We start from the raw sequence: 18,615 nt of genomic DNA on the forward strand, positions 1-18,615 counted from the left end.
GACCACTTTTCACAATCCACATCTTGATGTAGTCTGGCTCACATGTGATTCATTTTTCACACAGTGACGAGGAAATGTCTCATTTTCCCCTCAGGCCAGTCGGATGCTACAGTAGTAGGAGTGATGACAAAACTACAGCAATAATCTTGTGTGTGTGTGTTTGAATTGATCATAATCATCCAACCTGCATGCCATTTAAAGGCTGAATGACACAGCCTATCCCCCCACACAGGCAAAAAGATTTGCATGCGATTACTAAATTAGTGGAGGAATTAATTTCAACCCAGTGAACTGACACAGAAACGCATTGAACAGCTAATCGGGGAATGGGATGACTGAAAGTCCTCTGGAATTCAAACTTTAATGGATTAATCATGTCAAGTCCCTCAAGTGGATTGCATGGCAAGTAACTCCAGAGAAATTCCGTTGTTCACAGAATACCAGCTCTGATTTGTTTGGAGCCTATACTGTATTTCAAAATGAAATTTCTCCTTTGCCTTCATGAAGCCTTTATTAAAGTAGAAATCATCCCAACATATTTTTTTTCAAGAATATGTTCCCAGCAGGCCCACTAGATGAAACACATCATTCTGATTAATATTGCGGTTGTGCAATAAGAGTTAATCCATCCCTTTTAACCCTTTTAAAGGGGCGGCCATTTTGTCCCTTCTGTCGACCGAAAATGACATCACAGCTGCTCAGGGCTCAAGTAACGACCAATCACGGCTCGGCTTTAGAAAACAGGTCAGCCGTGATTGGTCGTTACCTGAGCAGTTGTGATGTCATTTTCAGTCGACAGAAGTGGCAAAATGGCCACCCTCAGAGATGGCTAAAAACAGACGGAGTTTCAAGTTCAATGGAGGCTGCATAGTAATTATGCAGTCTTTCAAGCAAAACAAATTACTAGAACTTTGTGCAGCTTGATTGTTGTAAAAAAAATAGCAGTATTAACAGCAATCCACTACCTGACTAATTTACCCAGGGCGCCTGCATCACGTTGATATGTGCTTCTGCAATCAGCAGTTGCAGCGGAGGGAGCCTGGCGCAGCATCGAGTGGAAGAGAGAAAAAAAAAGGAGCTCAATCACATTTTCAATTTCCTAGTTAACGGCAAAATGGCAAAGCACAAAAACAAAAAAACAAAAGAACTTGCAAATTCTTAATCAATTTTAGCAAAAGTCGTACACGTACTGAAGGTGGCGCAGCAACCACGTCTGCCTTCCAGTGACGTCATCACTCCACGCTCTGCTTGGACCACTCCATGTGGAATTTGCATGTTCTCTCAATTCTTGTTTGGGTTTTGTCACTTTTCCACATCCAATTCGATGTGGATCCTGCCTTTTGCCTGTAGTCATCTGAGAAATCTCTGGGTCTGAAAAATCCAGTGGTTGGAAAGAGCTCATGAGTCTTTGTCTCAAGTCCCGCTTTGAGCTAAAACACTTTTAAAGTGGAAATCAACCCAAACATATATTTTTTTCAAGAATATGTTCTATGCAGGTCCACTAGTTGAAATACGGCATTCTGATTAATATTGCATTTGTGGAATATGAGTTTAGCAACAAAATCCACCCATTTTTAGCCATCTCAGGGGGCGGCCATTTTGTCATTTCTGTCGACTGAAAATGACATCACAACTACGTAGGGCTCAGGTAACGACCAATCATGGCTCAGCTTCAGAAAACAGTCGAGCAGTGATTGGTGAGTGAGAGAAATCAGTGAGAGAAATATTCAGGCCCACCCTGATTTTTCCAGGGCCACCCATTAGCCACGTTCTGGCTCCACCCCTGACCTCATGCTTCACAGATGAGCTTGTGTCATTTTTTTAATCATAATCAGATCCTTTCTTTCACCATACTTTTGGCCTGTCCATCACTTTGGTAGAGGTTCATCTTGATCTATGTACACAGTGCAGCTCAATTAAAAAAATTTTGGCCATACATGTGACACAATTTTTTTCATGCAATGTGAACAGTACAATTCACATTATTTCAAATGCGACCTGGACCTCTTTCATATGTGAATATAAATCGGATATGTCGTATCCGATGCATCTGCAGTATGAACGCTCATCCGTACACATCCGACTAATACGTCATCTAAAGCCCAATATTTTTTCTTTGTGCACATCACTCTACATGGTGCTTTGTGCGCATGCTTGTCACATCACTTACGCGTTGCGATCGATTTAACAAAAAATCCAAATTGGGCATCACGTCCTGCAGTGCGAACATAGCCTTGGTCTCCCCAGTCCATAAAAGTTTGTTCAGAAACTTTTGAGGCTCAGCTCTGAACTTTTTTGTGAAATCCAATCTGGCCTTACGATTCTTTTTTTTCTGATGAGTGGTTTCCTCCTTATGGTATGGTGGTGTATATTTCTTTTCTTGAAGTCTTGTTGATGTAACTCATGATGGTAAGAGCAGAATGAATGCTGAGGTCTACAAAACCAATTTGTCTGGCAATTTACAGAAAAATACATCCAAACTAATCGAGAGAAGGTTCATTGTGCAACAAGACAATGACACAAAACATGCTGCCAACACAACAGAGGACTTCATCGGGGGGAAAAAATGGAAGGCCTTTGACTGCCATGTCAATCACCGGACCTTAACCCAATAGAGCATGCATTTACCTCGTGAAGACGAGACTGAAAAGAGAAACCTCCACTAAAAGAGACTGCAGGAAAAGCCTGAAAAAGCATTTCGAGTAAAGAATGCAACAGTTTGGTGAAGTCAACACGTCGCAGGCTTCCTCGATGCAATTGTTGCAAGTAAAGGTAATGCCACAAAATATTAAATGTTAGTCACTTTAAGTTAATTCAATAATGTTCGTTCCAATACTTTTGCTAATTTAAATGGTGGGTGGCTTCAAACAAAAGGTGCTCTGTCCTGAGCTGTAAAACACATCCATCCATTATCAATACTGCTTATCCTCACAAGGGTCGCAGACATGCTGGAGCCTATCCCAACTGTCTTCGGGCAGTAGGCGGGGGACACCCTGAATTGGTTGCCAGCCAATCGCAGGGCACACAGAGACAAACAAAGATCCGCACTCACAATCACACCTAGGGGCAATTTAGAGAGTCCAATCAACTTATCATGCATGTTTTTGGAATGTGGGAGGAAACCAGAGTACCCGGAGAAAACCCACGCAGGCACGGGGAGAACATGCAAACTCCACACAGGGAGGCTGGAGCCGGGATCGAACCCACGACCTCTGAACTGTGAAGCGGACGTGCTAACCAGTCGTCCACCATGCCGCCCCTGTTAAACACCTTTAGATGTTAAATACCATGAAATAAAAAGTGCAATTTTCTCATTCATCCTCAATCTGAAACCCAAATGTCTTCAGTGTACAACAAAAAAAACAAAAAAAACAAAGGAATTGACCTTGCTGTTGCAATACTTTTGGAGGGGACTGTATGACCCAGCCCTATACAGTCATGGACTGTTGTATGGTAGTGTGGCTGTATTCAAAGCTGAAACGAAAAAATAAAAACAAAATCTCATTACGTCAACTCCTCACTTCATGCTGGATCACCTCATTGCCGGAAAATATTTTTATTTGCGCAAATAACGGCCCTGAGTGCATATAATGAGCAAAAACAACCTTGCTCGAGGGAGAGATGCCGCCATGGTCCTGTTGCGTGCATTCCTCACCTGGTATGCGTCACCCGGGGCGAGGTGACAGAGGTCATGAGAGCTGGCTGCGCGGTGGACCTGATGCGAAAGCAAAGAGCCACGGGGCAAACGAGCACAACCAACAACACCATCATCATAATCAGCACATTTTTATCTGCAGGACTCCCATTTTGTGTAACCGTAGGAGAGATCGCGGGGAGGGCACTAGTGCAGAGTTGGGCTTGGGGTCAGTGCAGTGACCTTTAAGCTACTGGTCAACAAGAGAGCCATTTTGCAATGACTTCAAATATAACACCTGTTGCACACATTAAACATCCACTCAGCCACCATGGCAGTTAGTACATCATCATAATAATGCTCTAAATTGCTTTCAAATTGTCAAATTTAAAGGGAAAGAAAATGTCTTGAGAAAGGTTTGACTGGGGCCAGACGTAAAGTGTGGCAGCTTACCTTTGGCACCTGGGTTGGTTGTGAGTCATGCGATGGCAGGGGAAAGGTTAGCATCCACGCTTCTGTGACAGTCCACATCATGCATGATCATTCACCACTCGGAGGCGAATGGTGCGCATCCTATTCCCTATTTAGTCAACATGTCACTTCTCATCTGCATGTGTGCCTCAGCTGCGTCTCACTCATGTGGGCCTCGCGTGACAACATTACGTTGACCCACTAAATGCGGTCTCAATATTGCATGTCCGTGTGTGCGCCAGTGTCACAGGAATGCAGGATACCTGATCTTGAATGCGCAAGTCTATATTCCTCACACACACCTCGGGCTTTTTGTGCCCCGATCACAAGGAACACCTCATTTCAGTTCTCTGTGTCACATCAGACAGCAGCCAATGACACACAGGCACCGAGGAATTAAGAAACGTGAAGCGCTCGTTTCCCTGGAGGAGGCTCTTATTCATACACACACATCCCCATGTACCAAAAGATGATCAAATGTGGCAAGTCTGTGCCAGATTTTTCGAATGGCTACTTCATTTGTGCGCCCCGGGCCTAATCACAGGCGCATGACAATAGGACCCCTGCGACAGCGTCTTTACTCAGAGCAAAGCGTGGCCGATTTGATTTCAAGTGGCTGCCAACTGTCCGATGTGCCTCCCCACTAAACTGCCCCTGTCAAAGTTAGCCCATAGTAGCTTTGTGAATCGTTAAACACACACACTGTTTTTATGATGTCGTCTGACCCTGGAACAGCAGCATGTGGATTCAACATAAAAGCGTCTGTTGGACCAAAAAGAAGGAAATGAGCAAAGACTCTCATTAGCCAAGGCAAGGCAAGGAATGAAGTCGTCTTTCATGCCAACGGTACCCACAGAAACATCAAAGACCCCCCTTCGCATCTGCTCGAGGCACCAAAATCGAAGAAAGCAAGGCACTCAAAGGATTATTCTCCTCCAGTCGCAAGTGGCCACGCTCTCCCATCGGTGAGGGACTGCTTGCTCCGTGTGTGGGTGCGTGAGTGCACTCGTGCCAGGGGACAGCCGCAGGACAGAGGACAAGTTGAAGAGGAAAATATAAAAATTAACGATTTGATCAATATTGAGGAAACTGCTGAACTGTAAATTAATCCAGGTCATACAAGTAAACAAAACAAAGAAGTTAAGCACTGTTAATAATTCATTATGTAGATACAGAAAAGCATCGAGCCTTAACTTAAATATCAAAGGCTTATCACAAAGGTGATTTGTGTTGCTGATGCACCTCTTCTATCACACTTTTAACTTTGTTGGTTACAAATGTAAAAAGAAGTTAATCACTGTTAGTTTCAAGAAAACGTTAGATGAAAAAAGTACTCACTCTCTGTACTTAAGTAGACGTACAAAAGCTTAAATAAAAAATACTCTATCAAATAGTCAGTATCACTATTTTTGAGAATCGATTCATTGTTTGGAGACGTTTGTATTTTAAAATTGTCTAAAGTGTCTAATTGTCCTTGGAATTTCAGCCTCTCAATAAATATGCTGAAATGACTGTAGTACTCTATTAAAGCAGACTGATTATCATGGTGACGAATCAAAATAAAACTTTTGCATACATCTTTTATCTTGGAAAACAATGATCAACATTTATACCTGTTTTCTGACCACTAACTGAATCATATGTGTATTTTCTGCACTGTCAATTTGAAATAATGCCCTATTTGTGAATAAAGAGGTGGACCATAAAACAGATTATTTCATTTTTAATCCAAGTCAATGATTAATCGACACTATTGCAAGTAAGGAATGATGCAACTCCATTACTTGAAGAGGAAGTCTACCCAAACATATTTTTTTCAAGAATATGTTCCCAGCAGGCGCACTAGTTGAAACACGGCATTCTGATTAATATTGCGTTTGTGGAATATGAGTTGAGTACCGAAATCCACCCCTTAATATAGCTATCACAGGGGGCGGGCATTTTGTCACTTCTGTCCCCTGAAAATGACACCACAGTTGCTCAGGGCTCAGCTAAACGACCAATCACGGCTCAGCTTCAGAAAACCGTGATTGGTCGTTATCCAAGCCCTGAGTAGTTCTGATGTCATTTTCAGTCGATAGAAGTGACAAAATGGCCGCCCCCGGAGATGACTAAAAACGAGTGGATTAAATTAACTCTTATTCCAAAAACGTAAAATTGATCAGAATGCCTGTTTCAACTAGTGGGCTTGCATATGACTAAAAACGAGTGGATTAAATTAACTCTTATTCCAAAAACGTAAAATTGATCAGAATTCCTGTTTCAACTAGTGGGCTTGCATATGGTTGAAAAAAAATGCACACAAAAAAGGTTTCCTCTTTTATTAACTTGCATATTGCTCCTGCTGAGAAGGGGGAAAAAATCCTGGACACAGTTTAGCTGCAAGCTAAGTTTCGACAAGATCATCAAGACTGAACTGATAAAAACTACTGCATGAAAAAAAACAACAACAACAACAACAACATAACACAAATGCTAAATTAGCTATATATTATGCAGAGAATATTTGAACATCAGAAGCTATAGTGTTTTTTAGGCTAGCACAATCAGCACGTTCTACGCTATTAATTCTTGGCACTGAAAACATCAAACAATGGATGGGGAATATCTTCGTGAATTGTTATGTTCATGGTCCCTTGTTCACGTTCCTCCATGATGCTGCTGCCCCTGGTTTTCCCCCTTTTAAGTCCCCAAGTTCTTAATTATCAACCAGTCAATCAAGCTCTCAACTGCATTTGCATTTACCTTTCTCTCTTTATGCCTGTTTTATGTCATGTATCCTTTGAAGCTGCTGTGAGGTATGCTTGTGTCTCATATGACGTCATGCCTGTCAGGGGTTCTTCTTATAAAGTCAACAAAAAGCCATTCAGCGCAAAAAAGATAAAAAATACAGCAAAGTAACCCTCAAAATAATGGTAAAACCTCCAACTACTGTTGGCAATATGAGCTCAGTGGCATTTCACTATGGGCTTAATTGCCAATTTCAGCAAATAAGATCATATGTGTTATGTAAAATATGGGGACTAATATTTATTGAGTATATGGATGGTTGGTCAGAAGATGCTTTTTAGATAGAACAAGACCCAGAAAGAGGGCGGCATGGCGGTCGACTGGTCCATAACCGTGTGTGAATGATGACCAGTTTAGGGTGTACACCGCCCAATGACAACTGGGATAGGCTAAAGCACGGGCGACCCTCGTGAGGATAAGCGGTTCATAAAATGGATAGACCCAGGAAGAACTGGCCAAAAATAGCTTACACCTGTTCCTGCTCAATAAATAAATGAATACCCCCCCCCCCCCCCCCCCAAAAAAAAAAAAAACAAACTCACTCACACAAAAGCACACGGAAAATATTTAGTTCATAACCTCGGATAAATCCAGGGTGCTGAGGGAAAGAGGATTTCAGTCTGCATGTACAGATAAACTTTGGATGAGGTTGGCCAAGAGAAACCGAGGAATTTTTCTAACAAAATGGAGAGAAAAGAGCATGAGGGGCAGGCTTATCTCATACAGATTCCTGCATATATATATATATATATATATATATATATATATATATATACATGTGTATGTATATATATATATAAATATATATATATATACATATATACATATATATAAATATATATATATATATACATATGTATATATATACATATGTGTATATATATATATATATATATATATATATATATAAATATATATATATACATATGTATATATATACATATGTGTATATATATATATATATATATTTTTTTTTTTTTTTTGTGGCGTTGGCTCGTGTGAATGTTTTATTTTACCCAACACTGCCCCCTGCCTGAAAAATGTAAACTTCACCTTGTACAGTACAGTATTCACTTTGATGTTGTCGCTGCAGTCAAGTTGTTTTGAGATTTTTCTCATTGCTTATCAAAACCGCCATCCTATGAATAAATTGACTTGCAAACAGTACAAAATCTGATTTGCTTTTCAACACTCAAATTGAAAAAAAAAAAGTGCTTCATTCAGCTGAGGAAAAATGGTAAAATACAAAAGATGTCACACTGAATGATGCACACTTGTTATCATTATTAGTTGTCAGCATTTATTTGTTTTATATTTTTATGGAGGTTACTATTATACTAGTCAAATTTAGTGAATGTTTTATTGTGGATTGTCCATCACTTCATAACATATTTTGGAGGAGTAAATGAAATTCATATTTCAAATCTATTCATCACTTGTTTGCTTTTTTTTTTTTTAATTAATTAAGCTAAAGCCTTTATTAAAAGAATGTGAGATGTGTCTTGATTTTTATTTATTTTTTTCTCCATATAAGGAAGAATCATCACTGAAATATGCGGTTGGTTTTGAGTTAACCAACTGATATCACTCAACACATTGCATATTCTTCATGATTGTCTCTGTTCATCCAAAACAAATGGGAAAAGTTTTACTTGGAAGCTGGAACAACACACAACAAATACAGATGTCATAACAATGACAACAACGGAAAAAAAATAAAACTGTACAAGTGATATAACTGTCACATGTTGTTCCTACAGGAACTAACATCAGTCATGATCTTTTACAAAGAGTTAAGCCATAAGTGCAAACTTGCAGTCTTTAGTCGATTTTCCATGTTAGACAGGACCTGAGAGCGGGATATTCAGCCCAAAAGTCCCAGAGGTTTGCTTTGATTTCATGTTCATGATGTCCTGCGTAGCAGAGATAGACAATGTATTGCTTTTGTCTCTGTGCGGAACATGAAGGAAGTCCACTACGGCACAAGTGGGCTTGGGACGCCTGCGTCTTAATGCCCTTTTCTCTGCCCGGGTCTTCGGCTGGGACAGACCTTGGCATACCCGAGAGCAGGCGGTGGTGATTCCGCAGAAGGATGGATCGTCGGAATGCGACGATGCCTCCGAGCTGCCCTCGGACGGAGAGTCTCTGAAGGCGGGAAGAAGCAGCCTCCTTGTCAGGGCCGCCGGGTTTGTTGTGACAGGCACGCTGTTCCATACTGCAGCTCCATTGCATGCCAGTGGAGCGGCGTGGAAGGAAGTTAGAGTCTGCACTTTTTCAATGGGTTTCATCTTACGACGTCTTTTCTGAATGGGGACGGGTTGAGAAAACGAAAAAGTAGGTTAGGTCACATCCACAGGTTCCTTTCCTTTGTATGACAGTGTGTTTTGTGAACCATTTTAAATCTCTCTTGTTGTTGATCCTGGGCCTTTTCAAGAATGCATTTTTTTTGAGCTTCTGATTGGCTAAGATGCTGTTGATTTGGCCTGTGCTTGTGATTCTTATTAAGAAGCTACAGTGTTACTGTCGTTAACATTCGAGTGGCCCAACTAGTCGACATTCTGCCTTGTGGTGCGCGCCAAAATTTATGTTACGAGCAATTTTGAGATGATGAGACAAATGACCACACTGAAATAATGGGCCACTCACCAGGTCACACCCCCTCAAAGCACACATCCAACACATGAATACTACAGTATGTATCCCTTATAAAGCTAGTTTGTTTCTTTATATGTTGTCTTTTACTAAGTTTTATGAAATTCAAAAGTACTTGTCTATTAAACACGACCAAAAATTGTTGCTTGTTAAGGGCTGAAAAACATTCATGGCATTTCAAGCCTGATTTGATATCGGAGTAAAGTGAGTTTTGCCCTTGGTCACGAAACCACTTAAACTCATAAGTCAAGGCAATAAATAGTTTGAAGTTAAGCATATCTTGTCCGCACCTTTCTGTTATCTTGATTCTCCTCAGGATGAAGACTTTCGGTAACTGCGAGCCAGAGAACATTCATGTTAATTTCTACAAAAAAGGCTTCAGAGGAGATTTCATGGTCAGACAATCAAAAATCAAATTCAAAGAGATCTGTACCTTTACTAGGCACTAACTGGAATGAGTGGATTAGTGGGTAGGATGCACTCCTCTTCAAACTACAGTCATCACCGGAGGTGAAATTCCTAATAAGAAAATCATCACAGTTGAAAAAATTGCACTTGGCATGTACCGTATACTCCAACATAATTCACTGTGGATTCCAGTTAGGATTGTTTTGATGAGTAATACCATGGCAGGGCAAAATAAATTGTTCGCTTTAAAATGGATTTAGAATTTAGAAGATTGTTTCTTCAACTTTCCATCCATTTTTTTTTTTGGGGGGGGGGGGGGGCTTTTTACAAATGACAAGATGCCGCTGTATTGGTACCTCTCGGGACAGCAGGAGGTGTAGCTGTTTATTGTGGGTGGCTCTGGCTCTGAATTTGGAGGTGTGATGGAGATGCGGCAGCGGTTGGCGAACAGCGCCAGGCCGAAACACAGACTCAGCAGCAGGCACAGCAGCAGGTAGTTGTGACGGTCTGACACCTGGGAGACATACCCACCCACGACGTCATAAGTAAAACTCCAGCAGTGTTTCATCATAAAAATATGGTGAAAAAAAAATAAATAATAAAAATGTTGGCGCATATAGGACTGGTTTGTCCATTGCGGTCAGCGCTCTGAAATCACTCCGCCAGCCCTTCTCCTACTGGATATGCCTTCTGATGTCACCGTGACAACGCTCTCAAAATTGAACATTTTTCATTTCGAGGGCGCGTTGCATTACATCGCGGCGCATGCCCACCATGTGCGTCGCACCATACCGTGACACAGCATTCTGTGCTCAAAACGCATCACAATGGACGGTGTCATCAAGGCCACGCTGCGCATTACGAAGTGCATTGTGAAAAAGACTTCAGCTTGTGTAAGTGTTGCTATAGCTGTGGCTGATGAGTGTTAATTGATAATATGGTTTTATCTACCTCGTTATTCAGCTGGTTGACCTGAACCGACAGGTTGAGAACCATCTGAGTCACATTCTCCAGCTGGCCTTGCAGCAACTGAATGGACTCCGTCTGACGCTGGTCCTACATGACAATTTTTGCACAGCGAATCAATTAAGCGTCTGACCACATTCTGTAGCATGGTGCTGGTTTTCTCCAAAATACTCGGAGAGCAATCAATGAAGAAATGTCCCTCACTTGCTCCTCTGCAATTCTGGAGGTGTTCTGGAGTTTAATAATGGTTTTGTTAAAAGCCTTCTGCATCTCCTCCATCTGCTTCCGATATCTTGGAAGAAAAAGGAAAAACAGGGTCAAACTAAATTAAAAACAACATCAAAGCAACCAAATGTGTTATTTCTTGGCCTGACCTCTGGCTGAGCTGCTCCAGATAGCGCCCACTGAGCGACATATTCATCTCAAGGGCCTTAATGCGGTTGTTGAGTCGCATGAACACTGACTCCTTCTGGCTGGAGCCGTGCACCGGGTTGCCATTCTGTTCCGTGCCATTCGGGGGATCTGCGTAGATGTCTGAGAGGGACGGTGAGGGGGGTGTCGAAGGCAAAGGAGGGAGACCGGGGGTGGAGACATCTTCTGTGAGGTCATCTGTTTTACTATCTGTGATGACTGGGGCACTACTAGAGAGCTCAGGTTCAATGGGTGTGAGTGGAGCAGGCTGGGATGGCTCAGCGGGAAGAGTGCCACTGTCAAGTACAGCTGCTGGGTCCAGGGACTGATGCACATGAGGAGAAACAGTCTGGGACTCACCTGTCATATTAGGATTTGGGAGAGAGTCATGCATCACTATGCCGGCCTTTACTTCCGTCGGTGCCGCTTTGCCCTCATCCACTGTGGTTCCCATGACCGAGCTACTGGGAGGTGGTAGTGAAGCCTCTGTATGCTTCTCCGCAGCCAGCGTGTCTTGGCTCTCCTCTGTGCTTAGGGGCTTTTCTGGAGCCTCAGAAGAAAGCTGTGGAGTCTCAACAACAGTAGGGTTGGCAGCGGATGAATCAGCGGTGGCGGGTTTGGGGAGGCTTGATGTCTGACTGGGCTCCAGTAGAGGAGGTTCCGACATAGAGTCATAATGAGATTCTACTACAGTGTTCTCTGGAGGCCGGGCTGCTTGTGACAGGCTGGCTCCGCTTTCTGGCTCCCCCCCAGGAGCTTGTTCTTTTTCACGGGGCTGATGTGCTTCACTGTGATGCTGCTTGGGCTCAGGACAGGCAGAGGAGGGTGAAGGCGGCAGCCAAGTGGGAGTGTGGATTGAAGGAGCCATTTGCTTTCGGTCCGTGGATTGGCATTTCCGTTTTTTGAACAGCAGCAGAAAACATTGTTGCTGCAGATACTCCCGAAGGGAGGTTGTACACGAACAAGAGGATAACAAAGGAAGAAATGCACAGAAGTCTCTATTTTGCAGTTCATTGCGATCCATGCTCTCCCGGTCCTCATCTAACTCCTCCTCTTTATCCAAAAGTGTGATTGTCGAGCTGATAGATTCTTCTTCCTCTGACTCGACAGGAATAACAATATGTCCCTCCAGTGGGGGAGGCTGCTGTTCATTGTTATCAGCTGGAAGCAGTTCTGGGACAGCAGTTGTTGAGGATGAGGCACCAGTTTCAGTGATTTCTGTGTCTGGAGACAATGTTGCCTCTTCCAACTCTGAACTAGAAGGTGCAAAAACAATGAATGCAGACTAAATGGACAGATTTTATGTACTACACATCTTTTTTTAAATATATGAGATATTAAGTTATAAATGTGTTTTCGCTCAAACGACAATTATGATCATTTGCTTCTATAAATTGGTTGAGTCTTGACCAATTTGACCCCGCACCTCTGAAATGATAGGTACACCTTCTGCATATTTATGACGGATGCTATGAGGCTTCTGACAGGTACTCACACGGTAGTTGGGTCTGTGATGCGAGTTTGAGGAATTGTTTCATTGACACCAGGCCCAGTCATACTCACATCCAGGGATGAAAGGTTTCCTACAAAACACAAGTGGGAAATATTAAGTTCAATCACTAGCACAAAAAATAATAACTTACATTACATCCTTTCAGTATCATATTAGCAGGACAAAGAACCGGTAACAAGGCATATCGACACAATCCAATATAGAAAGATATTGCTGCTCAGATTTCATTGATATGATATTAATTTAACACTTACAGTGAATAATGTTTTTATTGCAGTGGTATACAGTAAAACCTGCCACTTTTAGTAGGATTAGTAGTGGTAGTAGTGATTCAGTGCAACTCTGCAAACCACTGCAAAATAAAACCACAATAAAAATAAATATTCTTCAATCAATAATTTTCTGATATTGTGCATTTTTATCTTTGGACAAATTGTTGATACAACTCCAGCATTACAGTGTCCAGGTGTGCCTAATATAGTGTCTGGTAAGTAGGAATCAGAAAGACTGCAACTTGACATATATAAGATGATTGAATCTCCTTTTAATAACCGAGGCTAAGGGTAGAATACCCTAGTACTGTATTGCTGCTATTAGATTGGAAAAATGTGAGGTTGCTGACTTGATGACTGGGACATACCTTGCATTTCTGAGTTGCCACCAAGAACATTTACAGCAATATTGTTGACCATGTTCAAAATGACATCTGAGGAGAAACACAATGAATATACCATACAAATTTAAAGGGAGAGTCAGAATGTAGTCACTCTTTTTTTCTGTCTTTTTTAATATAAAATCAAACAAACAAACGAACAAATAACAATTGTTGTTTTATTACCCTTCGCCGAGCCAATCAGATTCTTGGAATACTTGACTTCACCAGGTCCATAGCCAGATGCATAATCTGAAGGAGGAAAAAAAAAAAAAAGAAAAAAAAAAAAAAATCACAAAATAACACAATATTTACAACAAATTCACAAAATGATATGAATAAATAAAATTACAAAAAATATTCCTGTGAGTTTTGTTTACCTGAAGAAATATTGTAAATCTATGAATATATAGTTTGAATACACAAAATTAACAGAACTCTATCTAAATAAAATACTTCATAAATATATACCCAAGTCATCATCCTGATCTTCTGGTCTTTCAGAAGGCTCAGCTATTTCTTCATACTCTTCCACCATGCTTGTCCCAAACACTCTGTAAAAACAACGTTATTAAGTTATTCTCTTCTATGGATGCTTATATAACAAGTTGTTTTGTTTAGCGGTGCATTATTGGGTCAAGGGCAGTCTTCATTTACTCATCAGCCAGAAGAATCAAATTGGACTTGGTCCAGAGTCAACGCCACATGATGGTCAGATAATTTAAAACAAAATTTCATGGGAGAATTACAATCAACTAGTACAACTGTTGTTGTTTTTTTTACTTTAACTCTCAGAGTAAGAGCATTTTATTTTCAAAAACTATTTTTGACATGCACAACAAAACAATTGATTTCCGCAGTAAACCAATCACATAAGCGGACACACCCTTCCAATAACACCAAAGCTGAAAGTGTATTGATCCTTTGTGGATGTGCTGAAGCCACAGTGGCCCGAGTAGTACATACCTAATGAGACTGAGGGGGCAGAAATGTTCAGAGCCAAAGTGAGAAAGCAGCTCAACCTACAAAAACAGTGGGCAAACTATTCAGATATTACAACTGGTACATATGATGTGATATTCATCAATGGCATTCATCTCATCAGTGTTGTTATTTATGAGTAAAGACTGGTAGCAATCATTTGAAAAAGATTCTAGTTGTGGGAATGTAGGATCATTTAACATAACGTGATTATTTGATTGACATTTGTGTGTTTCACAATGGAGGAAAAATGATTCTAGTGTTGTTAGCAGCATGTCAGAGGTGAAGCTGATCAGCCAAAAGGATGAATATGTTACAAAAAAAAAAAAAAAAACGCTCCCTTCCATGAGTCCTATTGAATTCACTCAACTTGCAGACATCTACACAAAACACAGGCTAACCTTTATGTACTTGGTGAACATCTGAAGCAAGAGAAGGGGGGAGGGGGAGAGGGAGAAGAAAACATTATAAGCTGTATAGGTGCACTGAAAACAACACTTAAAAAACTAAGAAAAACAAGCAGAAAAAGAGATGGGCATGCCAATTAAAAAATATATATAAATAAATACTGGCTTTACCTTCACATATTTAGCATAAAGCTGCTCATCCAATGGAAAGCTCTGGACTGTGCGTTCATCCCTGGCATGAAAGGTTCCCAACTTGAGCCATTTGTTGGTTGGGTATCTACGCAAAAACATTTACAAACACAGCAAGAAAATGGGCCTGTTACTTGGTAGCTTATCAGAAAAAAGGCATATTCATAATCCGAATGCTACGTTTTGTAATGCTTGTTTGGCTCAAAAGGCATGTTGCAGTTTTTACCTGTCACTGATGGAGACGAGAAAGTCTTTGGGTGTAGAAGAAAAGAGCTCAAAATTGGCAATATCTAACTGCTTCACCTGAATGGGCTCACAGAGCTCAATTATGAACCTGTGATCGAAAAACACAAACACAGACATTCATCATGATTTTTTGTAAAGACTACTGGTGCTTCGTGTAAAACACATACCAGATTTTATTACTGCAGGGATTAAGCATGTACAAGTCCATGTTCTCCTTCAATATGGCTGAAGTGCTCTGGAAGCGACAAAACACTTTATATAAAAAAAAATGCAAACTTGGTCATGATGGGGCTGCTGGAGGGTCACAAAACATACCTTAGCTTCAGGGTTAGCACCAAGGATCTTTGCTCCACATTCCACAGAAGCATAGTTGTTGAAGTTTTTTTGCACCTTCTTCACTACATTGGAGCCCCCATTAGTAGAAGTATGTGTGGACAGAGCTGATAAAAAAAAAATAAGAGTAGGCCTATTGCATTTCTTGCTTGAGCTTGGACTGCTCTATACAAGGACAATCAAGAGCAAATCATACTTTTTTCGTTTTCCACCTCCATCATTTTCCGTTTCCACTCATCAAATGTTGGAATGTCCTCAGGGTCTTTGCTGTTCACACTGGGATCAGTGTCCATGGTGATAGCAGTACTCGCAGCCTATGAAGGAGAAAATGAAAGCTGGCACTGGCGGTTGAGGGGGGGCGGCGGTCTTTCGGGACCAATGTTACTTACTTGCTCATTGAGATTGTGTGAAATATTCCCATCCAGATGCTGACCAGCCTGGACACTTGGAGGGTCACTGTGAGTTTTGGTACCAGTTGTGTGGACATTTGACATGTTTTCCAAAACTACTGGAGGACGCCTGGAGGAACACAAAAACACAGTCTTACTAAGAGTTCAGAGCCAAACACCCCCCAAAAAACTTTGATGAGTTTATCTGGAAGTAACCTATTGAATTTAGTACACTACCTGTCATGATCATAGGGGTTTGCCTCTTCCACACATTCAGCGGGAGGCAAGTCGGAGTCAAGGACCTCAGAATGAGCTTCATCATTTGCATTGTCTGAAACACTGAGATGACATGAGCAAGTTATAGTTTGGGAGTCTATCAATTTAACAGGAAATAGACAGTATTTGATGTAATATCTAAATGAATAAAATGTGAAATTAGATCAGTGAAAACACTTGCCTGACTGTAACGGCGTCGTGAAGGGTAGGAACACCAGGGCTGTCAGTTTCCTCAACAGTGGATTCCAGGACTGTATCAGAAGACATGAGGACAACTGAGTCATGGTCTTGAGCAGTGGATGCATCGAGGTTTTCCAATTCTAAGTGTTGCTTGTGTTCAGGCTCTGGCTGGGAAATGCCACTGTTGACCTCTAACGTTGCATCTATGGCGGGCTTGTCCAGCTCAGAGACCTGGAAGATAAAGGCCAAGCAAAACTCTTGAAATGTTTGACATGTTGAGTCAAACCAGCAATCCATCCATATTCCACCATTTGTCCTGATTAAGGTCATTGGTAACTGAAGCCTATCCCATGTGAATTTGGTTAAGAGGAGGATTTCACCCTGCATTGGACGCCGGTCAATCACAAGGCAGAAACTGTGTAGCAGTGGTCCTCAATAGCAACCCCAAGACCCCGCTCACAGAGATCAGGCCATTTCAAAGTAGCACCCAATACTATATGTGATGCTGTGGCGGCACATCAGGTGGGCCCCTGCGACAAGGTCTTTTGGTTGAGTCAGCGCCTGTAGACCAGTCTGCTACTGGGACATTAAGTGCATTGCTATCATTTCTATGTTTAACTTTCACTGAGACATTGCCAGCTGTAAAAACATGGATTGCACAAAAATACCGTGTGGACAGTGAAAATCTCCAATTCTAAGAATGGACTGATTCATAATAACAAAACAGTATTTAATCAATTAATTGACCAGTTATTATTAATCACAAGGCAATGTTTCAGCAATAAATTACTTACTTACAATATTCTTTATTGATGAGAATAATAACTCACCTCTGAATGTGCCTCTTTTTTGTCCACCGCCAGAGTAGACTGCCCTTCTTTTTGATAGTCCCCTTGTGACTGCTCATTTCTGGACAAAGACTGAGGGAGCAAAACCAAGCTCTCATCCACCTGAAGACATCATACACATTTTGATGCAAGAGCAATGGTATTTTATCACAATCATAAACATGTTATCCTTACAGCATTCACAGACTTTCAACTTATGTCGAAATATTACTAGAGATGTTCTGAAACATGTCAGAAGATGTCTTAAAATGTAGAGGCAAACTATCATTTATGACCACTGACCCTGCAGCAAAAACACGCAAGCATGAAGACAATTGGGAAAGTAACAGTAAGATGAGCGAACGTCACTGTGTGTGAAAAATTGCTTGATTTCTTTTTTTTTTTTAATAACTTGTGCAAGCAGTAATGAACTTCAATTTCAAGATGTGCATGTGAACAGTTCCTTCTTCTTCAGCTGTTTGACATTGCATATTGATCGGGCGACAAAAAGTGAATACCTGACAGTGTAGATGCAGACGCGAAGGAAATGGATCAGTCAAATGAATTACTGTCCGACAGTGTCAATCAAAATGCAGACATTTTATTTGTAAAGGCAGATTTTTATACAGCTCTTGCAATGGACCTGCTAAGGTTTTGCAAGTGAAGAATTTAACGCAAAAGCTGTCTAGCGTCATTTGGACAAATGTAGAGCCGCACCAAATAGAAAACGTTCAATGGTGCATTTACAAATTTTGGACTTGACTGTTTTTTGAACAAAATTACTTTCTTAGAGTAGATCTGGTTTTGCAATTCAAGGACAACAAAGACCTCTTTAAAAGATGTTTTCTTAAAAAAAAATAATTAAATTAAAAAAAATATATATTTTTTTTTCCAAGTTAGCCTCCTATTTGCTTCATACATGTTAACTTAGAATGCCCTAAATACATTGTTTTAGCTTTAACCTGGAACCATATTAAAAATAAAAAAACCCAACTAATTTCCTTTTGCATTTAAACACTTTAAGTGTAACTGCAAAATCATAGATTACAAACAATAATTTTGTATTCAAGATTGAGGCATATCATTGTTTTGATGGTGTCATTTGATGTTGACGCTTTTGATCGGACTGATTGTTGAAGAATGCCTGCTGCTCGGAAACTGTCAAGCCAACCTTGTCTTCCTGATGAGATTCTTCTGACTCTTCCTCCAAATTGATGTCCTGCGAAGGCTCAGACCTTTGCGCCTCCTGGTCTGACTCTGTGCAATTAACATGGCAACTAGGAAACCTGC

General features: G+C 41.0%; 1 protein-coding gene across 2 annotated transcripts in view; it reads right to left on the minus strand.

The window, feature by feature from the left end:
- Positions 1 to 8,391: 8,391 nt before the first annotated feature.
- LOC147140698 (SUN domain-containing ossification factor-like) overlaps positions 8,392 to 18,615 on the minus strand; it is a 12,279-nt gene continuing 2,055 nt past the window's right edge. Inside the window, exons 2-24 of one of the 2 annotated variants that reach the window (XM_086042276.1) lie at positions 18,497 to 18,611; positions 17,329 to 17,448; positions 16,500 to 16,729; positions 16,280 to 16,381; positions 16,043 to 16,172; positions 15,850 to 15,967; positions 15,636 to 15,760; positions 15,488 to 15,555; positions 15,301 to 15,408; positions 15,057 to 15,162; positions 14,880 to 14,900; positions 14,464 to 14,519; positions 13,969 to 14,051; positions 13,684 to 13,749; positions 13,486 to 13,551; positions 12,828 to 12,915; positions 11,296 to 12,588; positions 11,126 to 11,213; positions 10,907 to 11,011; positions 10,312 to 10,469; positions 9,981 to 10,066; positions 9,838 to 9,881; positions 8,392 to 9,198 (exon numbers count right to left, since the gene is read on the minus strand). In XM_086042276.1, coding sequence (XP_085898402.1) covers positions 8,734 to 9,198; positions 9,838 to 9,881; positions 9,981 to 10,066; positions 10,312 to 10,469; positions 10,907 to 11,011; positions 11,126 to 11,213; positions 11,296 to 12,588; positions 12,828 to 12,915; positions 13,486 to 13,551; positions 13,684 to 13,749; positions 13,969 to 14,051; positions 14,464 to 14,519; positions 14,880 to 14,900; positions 15,057 to 15,162; positions 15,301 to 15,408; positions 15,488 to 15,555; positions 15,636 to 15,760; positions 15,850 to 15,967; positions 16,043 to 16,172; positions 16,280 to 16,381; positions 16,500 to 16,729; positions 17,329 to 17,448; positions 18,497 to 18,611 — 3,841 coding nt within the window. In that variant the 3' untranslated portion in view covers positions 8,392 to 8,733. The remainder of the gene's footprint in view (positions 9,199 to 9,837; positions 9,882 to 9,980; positions 10,067 to 10,311; positions 10,470 to 10,906; positions 11,012 to 11,125; positions 11,214 to 11,295; positions 12,589 to 12,827; positions 12,916 to 13,485; positions 13,552 to 13,683; positions 13,750 to 13,968; positions 14,052 to 14,463; positions 14,520 to 14,879; positions 14,901 to 15,056; positions 15,163 to 15,300; positions 15,409 to 15,487; positions 15,556 to 15,635; positions 15,761 to 15,849; positions 15,968 to 16,042; positions 16,173 to 16,279; positions 16,382 to 16,499; positions 16,730 to 17,328; positions 17,449 to 18,496; positions 18,612 to 18,615) is intronic. The other variant, XM_086042277.1, reaches the window with a different exon arrangement.

This window comes from Filicampus tigris, chromosome 10 (assembly GCF_054856515.1).
Source record: "Filicampus tigris isolate MCC_2025a chromosome 10, RoL_Ftig_1.0, whole genome shotgun sequence".
In the NCBI taxonomy this organism is placed as follows: domain Eukaryota; kingdom Metazoa; phylum Chordata; class Actinopteri; order Syngnathiformes; family Syngnathidae; genus Filicampus; species Filicampus tigris.